This window comes from Dermacentor albipictus, chromosome 6 (assembly GCF_038994185.2).
Source record: "Dermacentor albipictus isolate Rhodes 1998 colony chromosome 6, USDA_Dalb.pri_finalv2, whole genome shotgun sequence".
NCBI lineage: Eukaryota > Metazoa > Arthropoda > Arachnida > Ixodida > Ixodidae > Dermacentor > Dermacentor albipictus.
In genome coordinates this window covers 67,887,775-67,905,396 of record NC_091826.1, presented here as the reverse complement: position 1 = coordinate 67,905,396, position 17,622 = coordinate 67,887,775, and the positions used below count along the sequence as shown (strand labels likewise).

At 50.5% G+C, this 17,622-nt stretch overlaps 2 protein-coding genes across 3 annotated transcripts; both read right to left on the bottom strand.

The window, feature by feature from the left end:
• Positions 1 to 7,257: 7,257 nt before the first annotated feature.
• On the bottom strand, positions 7,258 to 10,342 carry LOC139061155 (uncharacterized). 2 transcript variants are annotated; one of them, XM_070540782.1, is made up of 3 exons: positions 9,140 to 10,342; positions 8,567 to 8,696; positions 7,258 to 8,075 (listed from the first exon to the last, which is right to left on the bottom strand). In XM_070540782.1, exons 1-3 carry the CDS (start codon positions 9,667 to 9,669, stop codon positions 7,974 to 7,976), a joined length of 762 nt encoding a protein of 253 aa, XP_070396883.1. In that variant the 5' UTR covers positions 9,670 to 10,342; the 3' UTR covers positions 7,258 to 7,973. The 2 variants fall into 2 exon arrangements, with proteins under 2 accessions (XP_070396883.1, XP_070396882.1); XM_070540781.1 differs by having other exon boundaries at positions 7,258 to 8,080; positions 9,140 to 10,341.
• Positions 10,343 to 12,482: 2,140 nt separating this feature from the next.
• LOC139061157 (uncharacterized) lies at positions 12,483 to 16,011 on the bottom strand. The gene is made up of 2 exons (XM_070540785.1): positions 13,868 to 16,011; positions 12,483 to 13,247 (listed from the first exon to the last, which is right to left on the bottom strand). The coding sequence occupies exons 1-2, from the start codon at positions 14,147 to 14,149 to the stop codon at positions 12,984 to 12,986; spliced, it is 546 nt and encodes a 181-aa protein (XP_070396886.1). The 5' UTR covers positions 14,150 to 16,011; the 3' UTR covers positions 12,483 to 12,983.
• Positions 16,012 to 17,622: the final 1,611 nt, after the last annotated feature.

The following is a 17,622-nucleotide window of genomic DNA, read 5'->3' as shown; positions in this document are numbered from 1 at the left end:
AGGGATTCGTCGTCCCGAAACTCGCGACGCGTGATTTGCTTCCGTTCGTCGGGCTTCCCGGAAAACCAATCTCTCCTATCAGCTTTTTCTACGCGCACTGCGTTGCTGTGCAAGCTGCGGCGTGTGTAATACTCTTCCGCTAACTCTGCTGCCTTGTTTAGCTTAACATCCTTTAGCCTATCTTGCAGCCAGAGCCGGACATCCTCATCAATGCAACGGTAGAACTGCTCCAACGCGATGCATTCGACAATTTTGTCGCGGTCGTCGTAAACCTCTTCGCCCTTCAGCCATTCCACCAAGTCGGCTTTTAGACGAAACGCGAAGTCAACATTCGACTCCTTGCCCTTTTTTGCATACCGGAACCTCTGCCGGAAAGCTTCGGGCGACAATTTGTACTTCCGCAGTAGCGCTTCCTTCACATCACTGTAGCTCTCAAACGCCTCTTTCGATAAGCAAGTTATTACGTCTGATGCCTCCCCAGGAAGCAAGGCTAACAGATTCTGTGCCCAAAGGGATCGCTCAATGCTATTCCGTTCACACACGTGCTCAAATTTCACGAGGTATTTGGTCATATCCTCTCCGACGACAAAGGGTGGAAGTTGATCGCGTATTCTTGGAACATTAGAAGTGAGACTAGGCGCCGGCGAGTTATTTCGGATCTCCAACTCTTTCATTTTAAGCTCGTGCTCACGTCGCTCCCTCTCTGCCTGCAACTCCCGACGTTCCTTTTCTCTCCTTTCCTCCTTTTCCTCTTCGCGACGTTCCTGTTCTCTCCTTTCCCGCTCGCAACGTTCCTTCTCCTCCCTTTCCCGACGTTCATTGATACCCGCCAAGGCCTCTGCGGCTTCCTCAGCCGTTACGTCCCCAGTCCTCATGACCTCAAGGATCGCATTCTTTCTTTTGGTTGAGCCCAACTCAATGCCCAACTCCTCACAAATTTCGAGAAGTTCCTTCACCGTGTACTTCTCCATCGTTCACACTGTCCTCCTGCTGTTTACCCTTTTTGAATATACCTGCCGTACGCTACTATAACACTACTAGTAAGACATATGCAAGTATTTCACACACTGCCCTGTTTACCCCCTCAGCATCCCCTGGTTTTCAAAACACTCTTACTAGGCTTGAAACACACAAGGTTATCACAATGCAACACCAAATCCTTCCCTAAGCTACTATAACCTGTGTCAGAGAAAGTCTGGTGTTTGAGGTAAACTTCAGGCACTCACCGCGCCGAGGTAGCTGATGCCGGTCAATCCCGTAGCTGCCATCCACTGTTAGGACTTCCAACCGGTGCCGCCACTGTTACGGACTTTGCACCGCTGCACCACGATTACGACTTTGTGGTCCCGTAGCGCTCGTCACCCGTTTCGTGACAGAGCGTTGGTAGCGAAGACTCCGAGCCAGGCGTCGATGAGAATAACGAAAGGGATTTTATACGTTATATACAGGTCATTGTACAGGACAAGATCGGATCGGCACTGGGGCCGAGAGCTCACACAAACGCCACTGTTCCCGCACGGCGACGTCCGGCGAAAACGCGTGACACATCTCACCCCAGTCGGGAGCGACACTGTCTCCCGGTGGGTCGGCGGATCCTGTTTTCGAGGCGGCCTCCTCGCCGCTTTATAATCCCCGAGAACCATTGTCACTCAAACGGCCCAATACAAAGTCAGCACACGACGGTCGTCCGAGGGGTCCAACCAGCGACCGCGCTGGCCACCCGGTTCAAAGTTCGCGCGCGCGGTGACCTCCAGGCAAAGGGAGGTGCGGCGCCGGGCTGTCTGGCACACGCTGACACGTCCGAACACGCTGCTCGCCGAGGCTTCTCCCGCAGGACACCGCTGCCTGACGGCTCAGCATCTTGCCTTTTCAAGGGAGAATTTGGGCGCTCGCAGGATAAATTCTGCATCTTGCAGAATCGGAATCCGGGCTTGTGGTAATGGCACAACAACTTGCTCGAAATGCCTTAATACTCACACCGGTGAAGAGGCTTCATAGAGCTCCCCAGCGTTAGGCTTAAAGCAAGCCTTAACCAGCCATTTTCACTCCTTATGGTCGCCAACTCACCAGCCCTGCGTGACAAAGGGGCTGAGTGGGCCGGAAACGTCCCTGCTCTGTCGCCTCCGCACGGTACGAGCGCGTACTACGTCACGGCTATACCAGATCTGACTTGCTGCGTCTCCATTATGCGTGACTTGTAGTACTTGTAGGGATCGCTAGCAAACCACCGATCGCCCATACGAATCTTGGATCGGCCACCGCCCACCAGATGGCGAAATTGAATCGACTCACCGGTCACATCATAGAGTTTCTCGCTATAACACCTAGAGGGAAACCTGGCGCCACCGTCTAAGGGAGTTTCTTAAGGGGCGCTGTGCCGTCATGGGAATGACGGTAAACGTGGCTGCGAGGCTTCTCTTGGCTGGTGTTGTTATAAACCATCCGTCCTCCCTAGACACCTAGGTGAGGGAAAACGGCAGTTCACCGCCAATTCGTAGCGTCTAACATCATCTTAATTGACCCGCCTTTTTGGAGGAGGAGGGCTCACACACACACGTACGCACTTGTTTCACTGCCTCCCCCCACCCTCTCTCGAGGTGAGACGGTCTTCGCAGAACTGTGTCTTGCTCAAAGGAGGCGCCTCTTATTCCCCGAGCTGACCCCCGCAGAATGTCCGCCGTGGTTATGCACTGTCTTGCGTTTTGAAAAGCGCGTGGGAATGTGCCGCCAAATACATTCCTCGGGAACTCCCCCGCTCCCGAAAGACCAGGTCCGCGGTGGCGAGTTCAGTAACAAAGCCTGGTTCGTCGACCTCATCTCGGCATTCCCGCGACGGAGAGTCGCTGTCGCAGCGTATTGTTTTCCTCACACAGCAGACATCGTGACGCCAAGAGGCTGGAGAAGGACGGTCGCTTCCTAGAAAACGCCAAACTGCTGCTGCAGCTGGCTGAGAAACTTTGCATGTCGGCACCTCGGCAGGCCATTCCTAACACTGGGCAGCTGTACAAGGACCGCATGACGGACTACAACGACATCACGAAGGCCTACCGCCTGGCTCACAAGACTCTCCTACCCCCGCACCCGAGGCTGAGTCGAGCGGAAGCGGTACTACTGAGACAGCTCCAAACCGGATTGCTACCGAGCCCGGGACTGATGCATGGCATGTACCCCGGGACATGCCCGACCGACAAGTGCAGAGTCTGCCGGAGGGAGACGGCAGATTATACGCACATCTTGTGGGACTGCATCAAAAATCCAGAAGAAAGAAGATCAAGAAGGATCCCACCGCAGCTCGAGGCAGCCGCGAAGAGCTACGACCAAGGCGAACAGCTCTGGCCCGTCCAGCAGGTCCTCGTGGAGCTCGAAAGGCGGGGACCCAGCGAGCGGAGACCCGCGCCGAGTAACGGCGACATCGTAGACGACGTAGGCCCTCGTTGGGGCGCGCGAGCGCCCAACTGCAGGCGCAAATAAAGTTCGCTCCCATCCAAACCAATGGCTGGTGTACGCTTTCTTCTGCTATGTGATCTCGTGCAGCCTGCGGGATCGGCCCAGGTTACACACAGCGCTACTTTTATTGATGGGCCCACATCGTAATGAAAGAGGCTACAACGCTTCTTCGGCGGAGTACAACCAATCAATCGTCATGGCATCGTCGTCGCCGTCGCCTTGCTACTGTCGTCACGTACATGCTCGCGTCACGCATTTGATTGCCTTGGACTAGAGTTATTGTATATGCTACCTTTGGTAGCATACAAAGTAATTCTACTTTGGACAAACATGCTATTCCACGTGGTAACGCTTTGCAGAACCACAAACGAAGTTGCATAGCCAGTTCTGCAAAATGCTTTGCATTGCATCTATATATTGACACTGTGCTGCTGGCACAATTTCTTTTTAAATTTTATTTCGAAAATCTCTTCTCCAGTTTACTTCCCCCCACCCCCGAAAGAAAGAGCAAAGAAATAAAAAACTGGTTGTGGAATTTTGAGAATATTTGTTGAGGAACAAAATTAACACACACTTTGATCAGGTTTTGGCGACGGGCATTTCGAAAGTGATAGCATAGTTGCGGACAACTTTCCCTCGCTATAAAGGGAAAGCTACGGGCGCAAAGCGCGTCCAAGTGAGAGCGCTTCTGAAAAGACTTCCCTGTTTCAATGCGCGTTGGTTTAGGCTGTGGAAAAGAAAACATAGGCACCTTAAAAAGATTTATGGGGTTTTACGTGCCCGAACCACATTCTGATTATGAGGCACGCCGTAGTGGAGGACTCCGGAAATTTCGACCACTGGGGTTCTTTAACGTGCACCTAAATCTAACCACACGGGCGTTTTCGCATTCCGCCCCCTTCGAAATGCGGCCGCCGTGGCTGGGATTGAATCCCGCGACCTCCGTGCTCAGCCGCCGAACACCATAGCCACTGAGCAACCACGTCGTGTACAGACACCTTATTAGCAACAGTCAAGTACGACAGAACACACCACTGAATGCAGAGTTTACTTACTTTGCGGATTTTCCCTTCCGCCTCTGGGCAAACGCGAAACCGTCGCACGTGGAAGCTGCCTAGATTCAGCGTCTCGTCCGAGAAACAAAAAGCACTGTGACCGCTAGCGGCCTACGTGGCGCGCAAACACACGTGCAGAAGCTCCGCCCCCCGTAGCTTTCCCTTCACTGCCACAGAAAGTTGCCCCCGAGTATAGTACTTGCATTTCTGGTCCGCGTACACGCTTTTACTACTGCTTGATTTTAATTCCGACGCATCCTGAATAGTAATATAAATGGTATTTTTTTTATTTGTCAAGACATTGCACTTCGTTGCAGAAGTAGCGCCTGCTTCGTCGGCTCATTCACCTCAAAGCAATTTTTGATAAGTGTGCGTGTGTGGGAGGAGGTGGCAGGAGATTCGAGCCTAAAATATTTATGCAGCGCCAAAGCACATTTTCGACTACACGTGAAGCTCGCGAGAAGCGGTTAATCAAGTGCTATAAATTTTTCCATTCCATTCCTGAGCCTATGGCGTAGAAGCAAAATTGGCGCGCACTCGTGTGATCGCGCGTAACCTTGCTACACACAATGTATACGCTTTGTGAAGCACATGGCGATAATCTCGAAGGGCTACAGTTGTGCGGGCACGATGGAGGTATACGTGCGATTGGGGTGTAGCGGCGGCTAAAGCACCTGGCTGCTGCGCTGGGGTACGATACCACCATCGGGCACGTAATTCAAGCATCAGTTGCTCGGCAAAACAGCTGCAGATGCCACGGCCAGGAAAGTGTGGAGTGTCGGCGAAGAGTAAAAGCAGTCAAGGCACGAAGGGCGTTCTTTTTTTAGACCATATAGGCTTTTTTTATATTAAAGAGAGAGAGAGAAAAGAAACATGTATTCGGACCATCGAGGTGGTTGCTCTTGAGGTCGAGTGGGTGGGGTCCTCATTCCAGGACTCCACTGGCCTGGCTGCTCGACGTACTTGCTGGACGAGAGCTTCTTGTCCCGCCAGGGTATCGCCGGTCAGCTGTACCTCCCACCGCTCAAATGACGTGCTAGGCGTCTTTAAGTGTTGAATTTTGCCCTCGCACCCCCCCGAGATGTGAAAGAGCGTAGGGCGTGTGCCGCCGCACCAGGGGCCGATGCCGCGATATGTATGTGGGAACATTTTACTGTATCTGTGTAGGTTTGGAAATGTGTTGGTCTGTATAAGTCGGAGAGCTACGGCATCTTCAGTGCTGAGCTTTTTGTGAGGCGGGGGATAAATCCTGCGGTTGAGTCGCTGGATCTCCAGTCGGTCGCAATAATTGGATGGCAGGGGCATGAAGGTAAAGGGTGGGGATTGATGAGACGATTGGTCTTGCCCCGCTCGTTTGATTAGCGCTCGAGCTAGGGCGTTCGCCCTTTCGTTCCCCTCCAGACCCGCGTGACCCGGCGTCCACGTGATTTGATGGTATTCTTGCAGCCTCGGGCCTAAAATCTGAGCCGCCAGCAGCGGTGTCCATCCGTTCGTAAAGTTACGGCAGGCCTGTTGCGAGTCGGTAACGACATGGACTTCCCTGCCTACCCTGTCTTCTTGCTTTATTACCAGCGCCGCGGCTATGGTCTCAGCCGCAGCTGGGGTCTCTGCCCTCACGGAGGCCGCGAGAGTCAAGGAGTTGTCTCTCCCGTTCACGGCGGCTACCGCGAAGAGGCCCCCCACAGGGCACGCCGCCACGTCCACGTACGTTACGTACGGGTCACCCTTGAGTTGTCGGCGCTGTCTGTCGACGCGAGCCTTGCGTCGTCCTTTATGGAGTTCATGACTCATGGGCTTCGGTATCGGGTTCGCCTTCATCTTGCCTCTGACCTCAGGCGGGAGTGATCGTTGCCCATCGAGGGCACGGAGCTCCGTTAAAAAGTATGCGCGCAGCGGAACGCAGGCGAGTTCCTTGGCGAGGCTGACTATGGCTTTAATAACATGAGCTGCAGAAGACTAATGATTAACTTTTCTTATTAGCACCTTGGAACCAGTTGTATAAATGGAAAATATGTACGCAGCGACATATTCATGGACACCCATCCTTTAAAATAATTTTAAACATGGCAGCTACTTGCTGATGGTCGTTCTCCAGTTCCGAAGCCCATTCGAGGCAATATCGAGACCGAGCGCTTCCCGCTGGACACGTCAGATGGCGACGCACTTCCTTACGCGGTGTAAAGAAGTGCGGGACGAAGCTTGAACGATGTATCCTGCAGCGGCACATCTCGAGCCCGACACGCAGCCGCACGTGATTGCTGCGCAAAGCGTGCCTCATCCGTGGCTGCCGCGACGGGCCGAGACGCTCGGTTTGGAACTTCGAGCTTGTCGTCATGACGAGTTTCCGTCTGGTAGTGGTCCGACATTATAGAGGGGCCAACTTTCCTGCGCTTCCGCGGCGCTAGGTTTCGATATTGGCAGATTTACCGTTGAAATTCGATAATAAGTATCTCGAATTAGGTGCGACATTCGCGATTTTCAGAAAAGGTGGGCGCATTAAAACCAGACTTCCTTCAAATTTGCAAGAAAGGTCAATTTTTTTTAAGTAGTCTTCCGAAGCTATCGTCCGCCTTGTCTAGGAACTCGTCTGCAAAAACGCCACGTTCACGGAGTTTGTGGCGTCTATATAAAACTGTATTGTGGTTACTTTCCCTGCAGAAGCTGCAAATGCATACTTTAACACTTGCGTCATCAAGCTTAGTCACGCAGCTCTTGGAGATGGCAGCTCTCATTGAGAAGAAGCACGCAACCAACGTCAAGAGGGGCGACAAAAATTGCATATTACACAGTACGCATTACATAGTTTATGCGTGACATCGACAAGCGCAGCTTCACAGAACGGCTGCGTTTAAAGAGAGTATCGTAAAAAAAAGAACGGGACACTCTCGCAACATCGATGCTCCCACGTGCGCATACATGCACACAAAAAATTGACAACAGCGCCGCGACGGTCTATCGCGAGTAACACGGCCCACATAGAACCAAGTTTGCTTGTTGCTCATGGCCTACAATTATAGGGGAGTATGTATTGGAATCAACGAACGTTTAACAGGCGCGTCGCGCTGCTTGCGAAAGCCGACCGCAAGCTCCGGCGACGCATCGTTCCAACGAGGTTAGCCCGATTGCACAGTCTCGAAACTCGGGCTAAACCTTCAGGCGACACTTCTCGACGGGGTTCATGCGCGACCCCGCGGGACACCCGAAGACGCGCCCGAAGTCCCGGCTGTGCATGGCGGCCGTGTTGCATATGCTCGGGCCGCGCTCGGCGTCGCCGCAGTTGAGCCAGCAGAAGAACGCGAACGCCACGCCCTCGCCCGTCCACGGCGGCGGGGACTCGCGTTCCGTCCAAGCTCGGTCGCCGCTTCTGGCGACCTCCTTGTAGACGTCTGCGACGACCGCGGCGGCCGCCACTGCCCCCTGGAGGTCGCGGCCGAAGTCGACCTCGCCACCGCCGGTCCCGTTCTTGGGCGATCAGGCAGCGCTTGTTCTCGGCGTAGAGGGCGCTGCCGCTGCCGTTGTTTCGCTCGACGGACGCTGACGCCGACGCTCGCCGCAGGAACAGGCGTCCAAGAGCTGCGCTATAAAACAGGCAGCCGAATATGATTATAGATCCACCGGGGTTACTTAGTGGATATGGCATTGCGCTTGTAAGTACGAGGTCGTGGCCAGGTTCGGTTTGCGGCCACGGTGGCTGAATGTCGATGGCGCGAAATGCAAGAAAAGAAGAAGAAAATATGCTCCTGCGGCGTACATTGTGTGCGCGTTAAGAACCTGCAGTTGGTCAAAATCAATGAGGTGCCCTTCACTACGGCGTGCCTCATAATCAGATCGGGGTTGTGGCCCGTGAGAACCACGGTATCAAATTTAATATGAATATATAGCAGCCACCGTATTTATTGCGAGTTTCGTACTGCTGTTTGCTGTAATTCATTTCTAGGAATCCAAGAGCCCCGGTCTGCAGCGTTCCTATGTCATAAGATACTTGTTTCGTTGCGGACACTTCTTGGCGAAAAAACGCGGATTTGAGCGTTCCCTCTCAATTGCAGGGCGGCACTGGCACTCACCCTTTTTTGGCCGCGAGGCGAGCTGCCAGAGCTGGGCGGAGACCGGATACCTGGACTTGACCTGGAAGCGCCGAAGTACCTCCGTCGTGGGGAACCCAAATCTGGAGGGGTCGTTTTCCGTTGCGTCAGGCTGCGGGTGAGAACGCCGACATAACTACCGAAAAGGTGGTGCTATTAACCAAGTGCAGAGAATTCGATCGAAATTCATTGGTACTACAGTGGGCCAGTAGCCAATATCAACGCCTTTTTCTGCCCTGTGCCAGCACGTTCACATACTGGTATGCACTTGTACACAGTTTGCATTCTGTGTACGTGCAAACGTTGAACAGTTTGAATGCGTTGCAAACAACATAGTCTAATGTAGTGCAGCACTGCTTGGCACACTGTCACTGTTCCCTTCGATTACACAACCTATAGGAAAAAGCCGCGGAAAAACCCCGCAAACAAAGTTAAAACACATCACACTGTAATTTAGTCTAGCCCTATACGAGGCACAATGATTCTTAGACTGCCTACGATCGGAGGAACAGTTTCTTCCGTTGCCTGGACCACGGAGCAAACTCAAGCACCTACCTTTTGAGCCACTGGTAGAGCGTGTTGCCGCGCTCCTGGTCGCGCTGAACTGCCGCATCGAGCCTCGCCCGGAAGAGCCTGAGTTGCTCTTTTGGAGACGGCCTGCTGCTGACGGCGGCTCGCGGAGACCGGGAAGGCCTGGGGGACGACGAACCGGCAGCACGTCGGGGGCTCGCGACGCCGGCCTTGGCAGGGTACGGGGAGGAGGACCGGCTTTTCTTGGGCGAGCTGGGACTCTTCGAAGGAGACGACCTCGCCTGCTTCACGGGCGATCCGCCGCGTCGCTTTGAAGGCGAGCCTTGACGTGCAGCTTGCGAAGAGGACGGCGACCTCGGAGATCGAGATGGACGTTTCTTGGCGGATTTGTCCGGCATGGCGGCGTCCTTCTTCTTCTGCTTCTTCTTCTTGTTCCCAAACAGTGACACGTTCCCCTCGCGGGTACGAGCCACGTATTGAGGTGACAACAACGATTGGGCACGCTCACGGTCAAATACATTCGAAACACTATTGTTGAATGTAATACATGCCATGAATATTTTGATAGTTTAAACTGTGTATCTTAGAATAGCATGGTCAGACATTTTTCAGACAAGCGCGTGGTATGGGGCATGGCAAGTACATGTGAGAAATTCTATTCTCCCTAAAATATACAAGCAGGGGACGTGTTCTGCGACGATCACTTACGACTATACTATCGCCTTCGCATGACGCAGTGCTCAACCAGCAGATCAGCGCGTGCCTGAGGCCCGAGGTGATAGTACCGCCGAAATTGTGATCGTCGCGGAATACGTGCCAAGCACTGCGTTCAACCATATCACCGACAAAAATGCAGTTCACTCCAAAGAAGAAACATTTCAACCAGAAAATCCGTCTAGCATAATTTTTCATACGTGCCGGGGTCTTGCGGCAATGTTTAAGACGACTACACTGGTAATGACTGCAAGCAGCATGTTGGCCACAAACAGAGTTAACAATTTAAAAATAAATCGCTCTGAAGCACCGATCAGCTGATCGAGGCTCGTGTCAAGCTACCGCGGTCAATGTTCACGCGAACGAGGTGATAACGCTTCGCAGTCTCCGACGCCGCCACGCCCCAGGCTTCCCGTTCCACACACCTCGATTTGGCTCCGGTGTGGCAGACTTTGGCCACGGCTTTTGTATTCGCTTCTGGCTTGCACCCTCAGAGACAGAGACTGCGTCCTGCCTTCCACCGCGCCCAGGTTATCGATGGCTAGAAGATCCTAGCAGCTTCACCTTTGCTCGCTAATGCAGAACAATGGCTCTGGCACACAGTGAATATGTATTGCTAACGGACGCAACACGGCAGATAACAAGGTTTGTTATCAGGCTTCTGCGTGGTGTTTTGTTCTCGCACAAGATGTTCTGTTGTGATGATCACTAACTAGGTAAACGATCTGTGATCTTGAACTTTGGCTGCTAGCGCTTGCGACGCCGTACTACTTGTCTAGTTCGTGCAATAGTACGGGCGTGTGACTGAAGCATGGATGCGAAAAAAGGTCAGTAATCGCTAACCGTTGACTCCCACCAGATACATTGGTTTGCAGTGTACTAGCTTGAAAACCTTCGCTTTGTGGAACATGGCGTAATGCAACAACACACCTAACACAATTACAGCTTTTTGCACAATCTAGGGCCATCTGTATATTTCGTTCAGCCCAGTCTGTTGGTGGGTTTGCAGTAGGGATCACGACCACAAGATACTTTCACACGCAGTCTTGGTAAATATGAACTAGCCGTAATGTCCATAAAAGTGATAATGGATCCTTCCCTACCAACCGTATTCACCGGGGCTACTCTCATCAACTGAGGGAAGGCAAGATCCGTTGCTTACAGCAATTTGTTATCATCTTAACTACAAATTATGGGAAGAAAAGTGGTTGCTTCACGGCTTTATTGTTTTTTTCTAACAGCCTTTTTCTGGACGTAACATTATCTTCATCGTTAGACTTCACGAGCCAATAATGCTTTCGCATTAGAAACCCGTATAGGGCATATACATTTCTCAATAGGGTCTGTCCTGACCTTCGCTTCCGAGCGAATAAAGTCAACGTGGTCCACAATGCCATCCGCGGCATAGGCAGCTTCGTTACCCGCGAGGTCCAAGTGTCCTTGCTTCCAGATGACGTAGGTCTCTTGATCTCCTTCTCCTATTCGGTTACAGGTTTCGGTAAGGTTGGTGAGGGCTCTCTTCAACATTTTTTCCTTTCTGGAAATTGCGATACACCGCTTGCGATTTACTTACTAAGACGGCTGAGTCAGCGCACGTGGAAAGGGCGATCGCGATCGCCACTTCAGCTGTGGTTGGCTCACTTGCGATAACCACGGCGGCAGCTTCTTACTCGCCCTGGGCGTCTAGGGGCACTCACGGCAAAGGCTGAGCGCTCTTGTATTTTGCCGCATACGTATAAATCAAAAGAGTGAGTGAGTGAAACAACTTTATTTGGTCCACTATAGACGTGAGCAAACTCAACGTCACCTGGCTAGGCCCACTCGGGGACCATCAGGTGAAACCTGACAGCCCTCTCGCGAGTCCTCTGTACTGCCAGGATTTGAGAGGTCTGATCCTGGGCCCTAATTAGCTTCATCATTTCCTTTTGGGTGAAAGGGGCCCCGGCAGAGGCGGCCCCACAGGACATGTTCGAACAACAAAAAAAAAGAGCCTTTCTTCTGTCTCCAATACGGGGCATATGGACTTTTCTGTAGGGTCTGCCTCGAGCTTCACTTCACAGCGAATCGGGTCAACCTGGGCCACACTTACTTCAGGTTTCGAGTGAAAATCTGAGCACCCGCAGCCTTCCGAACTCCCCGCGCGTTCTGTACACTTCCAAGGCTCTGGTGATTGTACCGATCGTCAAGCGGGATTCTACCTTTTGTGACCTGAGTTTATCGTGCAAAGAAGAAGTACGATGGCGAAATTGAAGCCGCATCGTTATGACATATTGAGAATTCATCTTAGGATGAATGCTGAACATGCTAGTACTTTTCGAGATGTTTGACTCTAAATCCTGTTACGCAATTCACCGGTGTTCCACCCATAGCTGTGACTGCCAGCGAGTAAGGAAGTCTTTTTGAGAAAATAAGAGGAACACGGATGCACTTATGCGCAATTTTAATGACGGGTTTATCAAAATTTGTTCGAGTATCTGGACCTCTACTCGGTGGGTGCGTCTTGAGCAGATTGTTGGTTTCAATTTGGTAATTGTAGTGTGTTCCCTGAACGAATCATTAGAACGTTAGTAACCGATTTCTGTATCAGTAGTCAGATAAACACTGATTAGTGCGTAATCCTCTGACGTCTGGAGGCATCGATAATGTGTGATTGACAAAAAAAGAAGGAATAAGAAAATAGGAATCTTCCTGTACCACTAATGTACCGTTTTTAAGAATTACTTGAACTACTGGCAAAACATGTCGCTCTAATTAAACTGTGTGGTTTAACGCCCACGGGAGACGTCGTGGTAGAGTGCTCCGGAGTATTTCGTATGCCTATGTTTCTATTAAAGGGCACACAGACGTGTGTGTGGATCGGTGTGTGGAAGGGTGTATTTTACCCTTTTCTCTTGTTTCTTTTGCATTTCGCCTCTATCTAAATGCACTCGGAAATAGAACCGACGGGCTTGTACTCGGCAGCAGTACGTCAGGGCCACTGAACCAAACTGCGAGGCGCGTCACAAACTAAACAAGTCATAGGTTGAAACACGATAAGTTTAATAAATATTCACGCGTCTAACCGCTCCACAGAACAAGGAGGTGGGGCGGGGGCACCACAGACAACTTTGGAGGGGTACAATCCCGTCCGAGGTCCGAACCAACGTCCTGATTGCTACTGGGGAACAGCAGCCACCTGGGTAACCATCTGGTTGTCCAGGAGACCCCGCAGCTTGCTGTACGGTCTCACAGCGTACTTGTGCCACAAGCCCCGAACCTTGCCGCCGTAGACCACCTCGTCGGCGACTCGTGTAAGGCGTTCCGACGCTCCTCGACCAGTCCTGCTTGTGACGCAGGCGCACGCCACCGTAAACGTCTCGTTCATGAACAACGCTGGTCCGGCGCCCTCGACGTAAGCCACCTGGAGAACCTCCCGTATCTAAAAAACACGTGCAGTCATGAAACGTGTGATAGCATTGACGATGACAGCGAATCGACGGGTATTTAGTTTTGTTTTCTTTAATTGAAGCAATTCGAACGACACGAGGGCGATTTCATCAATACTAACATCGGCGATAATTTACAAGTTTTCATGCTCAGTAATTTACACAGTATTTCATGTATGACCACAAACGAACATACATACAAGACAACGAAAAGGATAGACAAAATATAAAACACAACTGAAATATTATTTAACTGTATTACTTGTGAAATAGCATCTTTTCAAAAGGAGAAAAATACATTAGCGGGCATATATTGGTGGATCCGAGTTGTAGCGACGGGTTTTAGAAGTTTGAAAACTAAGTGAGAAATTAACAAAGGTGCGAAGGCGTAACACCTTCGAAGTCAATGCCTGGAAGAAACAGTTTATGTAGTTGCGACAGCAACTGGCAACAGATTGTTCGTGTTTCATAATTCGTTCGTGTGTGAGGAAGTATCAAATACTGTTTACGACGATAAGGGTAGTTTGACACACCTATAAACCCAAGGAAGCTAATTCTGAAATAGTGTACAAATGTCTCATGCGAAACTTTGAAGCACGTCAAAGTGACCTACCTCTTGGCAGCGAAAATCGCCGAGCTGACTGCATCGACTGCCGAGACAGTTGCATCGCACCGTCGGCACGTCAGCCGGAATCCGGCCTGCCCGCACGTTCACACTCCGCCTGAACGGGCAGGACGCCCGGTCTTCAAGCTGGGGTGACAGTGGATCCGGAAAGCACATTTGTGGCCTCCGCCTGGGGAATAAGAACACGCCAAACCTCGCGTCCGTGGCACCGCACAAAGCCAAAAGAAGGACAATCGCAGACGCAGCCGAAGCCGTGGTCGCGGACAACATCGCGGTGGTCCACTGGTGCCTTCGTACTGGGGACTGCCGACGCTTGAATCGATATTGCCCGGCTGTCGTCCCGCTGTATAGTGTACGCGTCGTCTCCAAACAGGTGCTCGAACGAAAGGGAGTGTGCGATTGTGAGAGGAAGTCGCAACGAGGCGCCGAGACGATAAGGAGGCGTTCATCCGGCGTTCCGAAGGCGTCGGGTCCGCCAGGCACGAAGAGACGGATTCCTTTCGAAGGCACGCCAGCGGTCTCTAGCCTGGCAGATGAACGAGGCTATAGTAAGAGCCAAGGGTTTCGCAATCAGCGACCGTTCTTACCTCCTTATCTTGAGCTGCGGAACTATTCTTGAAAGAGCTGTAGCTAATCATAACCTTCCAAGTACAGTTAATTGCAGAGATTATTTACACACATGCGTTATTTGCTATATATTCAAAGAATTATGGACGTTGAGTTGTTGTGGTAAAGCAATTGCTGGAATAGATGTTTAGAAAAATCTGCTTGAAATGGTTGTAGTCAGTTGAACAACACAAACTTCTTTAGTTCCTGCTGTTTGCTCTGATAAAATGGAGAATGGCGTAAGACTCGACAAAAGTTGGAGCTCCTGCAGTCAATGCTTCTTGATGCAAGCGTACGAATACGCCAATATATTTCGCCCATATTGTTTCCTGCAATAACTAATAGAGGGAACTGCGGTGCTGCGATTATTCAGCAACCATGCGAATGATGAATACGGATTTTCCTTATGTCTCCGAACTTGTGGCTTCAGGGGTTCTTGTGGCTTCTTTTATTACGCATTATCTGCCTTGACTGCCATAAATTCCAAGGCAATCTATACATATTTGATATTCAGAAGGCAATTAAAATCTGCCAACACGCATAATCGCTGCTAATTCCAGTAATTGACATACGTGTGCACTTTCTCGCACGAGATTGTTATAGAATGTTTTCATTCAAAAAAGTTTCGGTAAATTAGCAACACGACTAATTAGGGCGGAAAAAATTTGTGCGCGTGAACCGAAGAGTGCCTAATGTACCCCTGACGATATTTAACCTGGTAGTATAGCCATGTAGTACCACGAATTCTTTAAGGTCAAACTCCTTTAGGAAGCCTATCGCTCCATTAGTAGGAGCGAGCTCTCGGTTGACCATTTGACACGGACATAAGAACGGAGTTCTTGACGCGCGAGATTTCGTAGGGCTGCCCTAGTCCATTTGGCCCGAATTCGGCACATAGTACGGGCGCACAGAGAGCTAAAGGATGGCCACACGCGAACCAATAAAGATTACTCATCTCTAAGCTATGCGTTCGCGGCACGCAAGCGGCTTTATGACGCTGGCCGAGCACGACGTGATTTCTATATTTGCAATGCCCTTCTTCGTTATGAAAGCTCGAGAACTGCATGACTACAAGTCCGTAAGTTTTGCGTTTTCGACATAGAGAATAATTGCCTGTAGCCGGCTTCGTTATATACATCTTCGATAAATAAATAAATAAATAAATAAATAAATAAATAAATACCACACGTTGCTCACTAACAAATGCCCTGTAACCGTATAGCAGCATATTCCAGCTCTGAGGAGGTCAGGTCTGTCGGGGATAATTCTCCTATTATCGCTGATCCGGAGCTGTGGCTTAACCACACGGTGGCATGCGCTGAAAGTATCCCCAAATTTCCCAAAAGTAGCCCACTGTCCCCGTTAAAGAAGGGCAGAAAATTCCATCTGATATTGGTGGCGTGCCGTGCCAACGATCTTGGAGGCTAAGTGGTCGTAACACTGATAACAAATGTCGAAGTCACCAAAACTTTCGCATATATCTTAATAACGCAAAACTTTGGTAAACCGATTAGCGCAGTTTAGACACCCACACACAATCGCTGCGGCCAGGCATCGCGGATCGTATTGCGAGTCTTAATGTTATGGGGTTTTACGTGCCAAAACCCTTTTCTGAATATGAGGCACGCCGTAGTGGGGGACTCCGGAAATTTCGACCACCTGGGGTTCTTTAACGTGCACCTAAATCTAAGTACACGGGTGTTTTCGCCCCCATCGAAATGCGGCCGCCGTGGCCGCGATTCGATCCCGCGACCTCGTGCTCAGCAGCCTAACACCATAGCCACTGAGCAACCACGGCGGGTTCTTGCGAGTCTATATAGACGACAATGACCGGCTGTAAATACTCTTGCATGGCATGGCAGCTGTGACACGACGCAGAAACTTGATTCAGGGTAGGTTGCAGCTTCAATTAAAATAAATTCTGAGGCGTTAGCGATTGTCCCAAGGAATCAAAAACAGGGCTCACAGATTATACGACAGCTTCACTTCATTCAGGCAACCCTGTCAAGTAGTTCAAAGAGGTTCACGAGACACAGTTCAAACAGCCTGACCGAAGTTTCAACCAACTACACTCGGCACTGCGAGATAGAGCTTGGAATATTCACGCCTACAGACCTCTTTACGCACTTTAAATATCATTATTTTGACCAACCTGCGCATTGAGAAAATGCAACTGATAAACAGACACGTTGCAAGCTTACAGCAAAGGCTAATAAGTGAATGGTTGTAGCAAAAATGTTTGGCACTTTGTGGCAATCTTTTGTCACGATACAAGAGCCTGGGGAGTGTGGTGACTCTTTTCTCCGTGGCTATGAATGCCAACTCCGTAAGGACGTGCAGTGAAGTTGAGTCCGGATCCCGTGAGCTACTCCTAAGTATATTTTCGGTCTCGGTGTAGAATCTGTTTGATGTATCTGGACGGGATGATTTGACCGACTCTTTTTGAAAGCCAAACGTAAACCAGCTGCATTTTTTTCATGCGAAACACCCTTTTTTAAGAAGCCGCCACATCTGGACAAGCTTCTCCCATTTCTGCAGATCGAGTATGTCACTAGGTGGACATTAGGAGCCAGAACAATTTCGCCGATAATTTTGATAATTAGTTAAGTTATGCTAATCGAGTTTGTGATTACTTACTTTAGGGCACGTTTTATTGCGAAACTGAAGCCGATTGGTAGTAAAGTCTGCTGTTTGTGAATTGGTCAGCTGGCAGTTCAGGTTTACGTATGACCATGGCGACTCGGGCTTTAGAAGTGGACGGCGTGGGCTCGATTCACTAAGTCGACATAACTGTGCGTTTGTGTGTGTGCGTGCGTGCGGCCTGAAATGATTATTTTGAATCTCTCAGTTGACAGCGATTGCAACTGTCCATTTGTAGCCACAAATTCTGTTAAAGTCAGTCCAGCCGTTGCCTACGCAGAGCAATTCTTGCGTTTAACGTGCACCTGATTAAAAGAAATCTGAGCTAGACCAGATCTGAAGCTTGTTCTTGAGGGTCGAGGCAACTTAGCATATGAGAGCAAATAATGAACAACTGGGTTTCGCAAAAGAAATGCACAGGGAAGTGCCGAGGTAAAAAAAGACAGTTACTGAAGAAAAATACCATGAATACAATTTCTGTGATTATGCGATGACGA

Coding starts and splice junctions, on each gene's coding strand:
- LOC139061155 (XM_070540781.1), bottom strand. CDS start 9,669: ATGGCATGTATTACATTCAACAATAGTGTTTCGAATGTATTTGACCGT. Junction 8,697..9,139: donor CTCTACCAGTGGCTCAAAAG/GTAGGTGCTTGA, acceptor TCTCACCCGCAG/CCTGACGCAACGGAAAACGA. Junction 8,081..8,566: donor CGCCTCGCGGCCAAAAAAGG/GTGAGTGCCAGT, acceptor CCTGTTTTATAG/CGCAGCTCTTGGACGCCTGT.
- LOC139061157 (XM_070540785.1), bottom strand. CDS start 14,149: ATGTTGTCCGCGACCACGGCTTCGGCTGCGTCTGCGATTGTCCTTCTT. Junction 13,248..13,867: donor GCGATTTTCGCTGCCAAGAG/GTAGGTCACTTT, acceptor CGTGTTTTTTAG/ATACGGGAGGTTCTCCAGGT.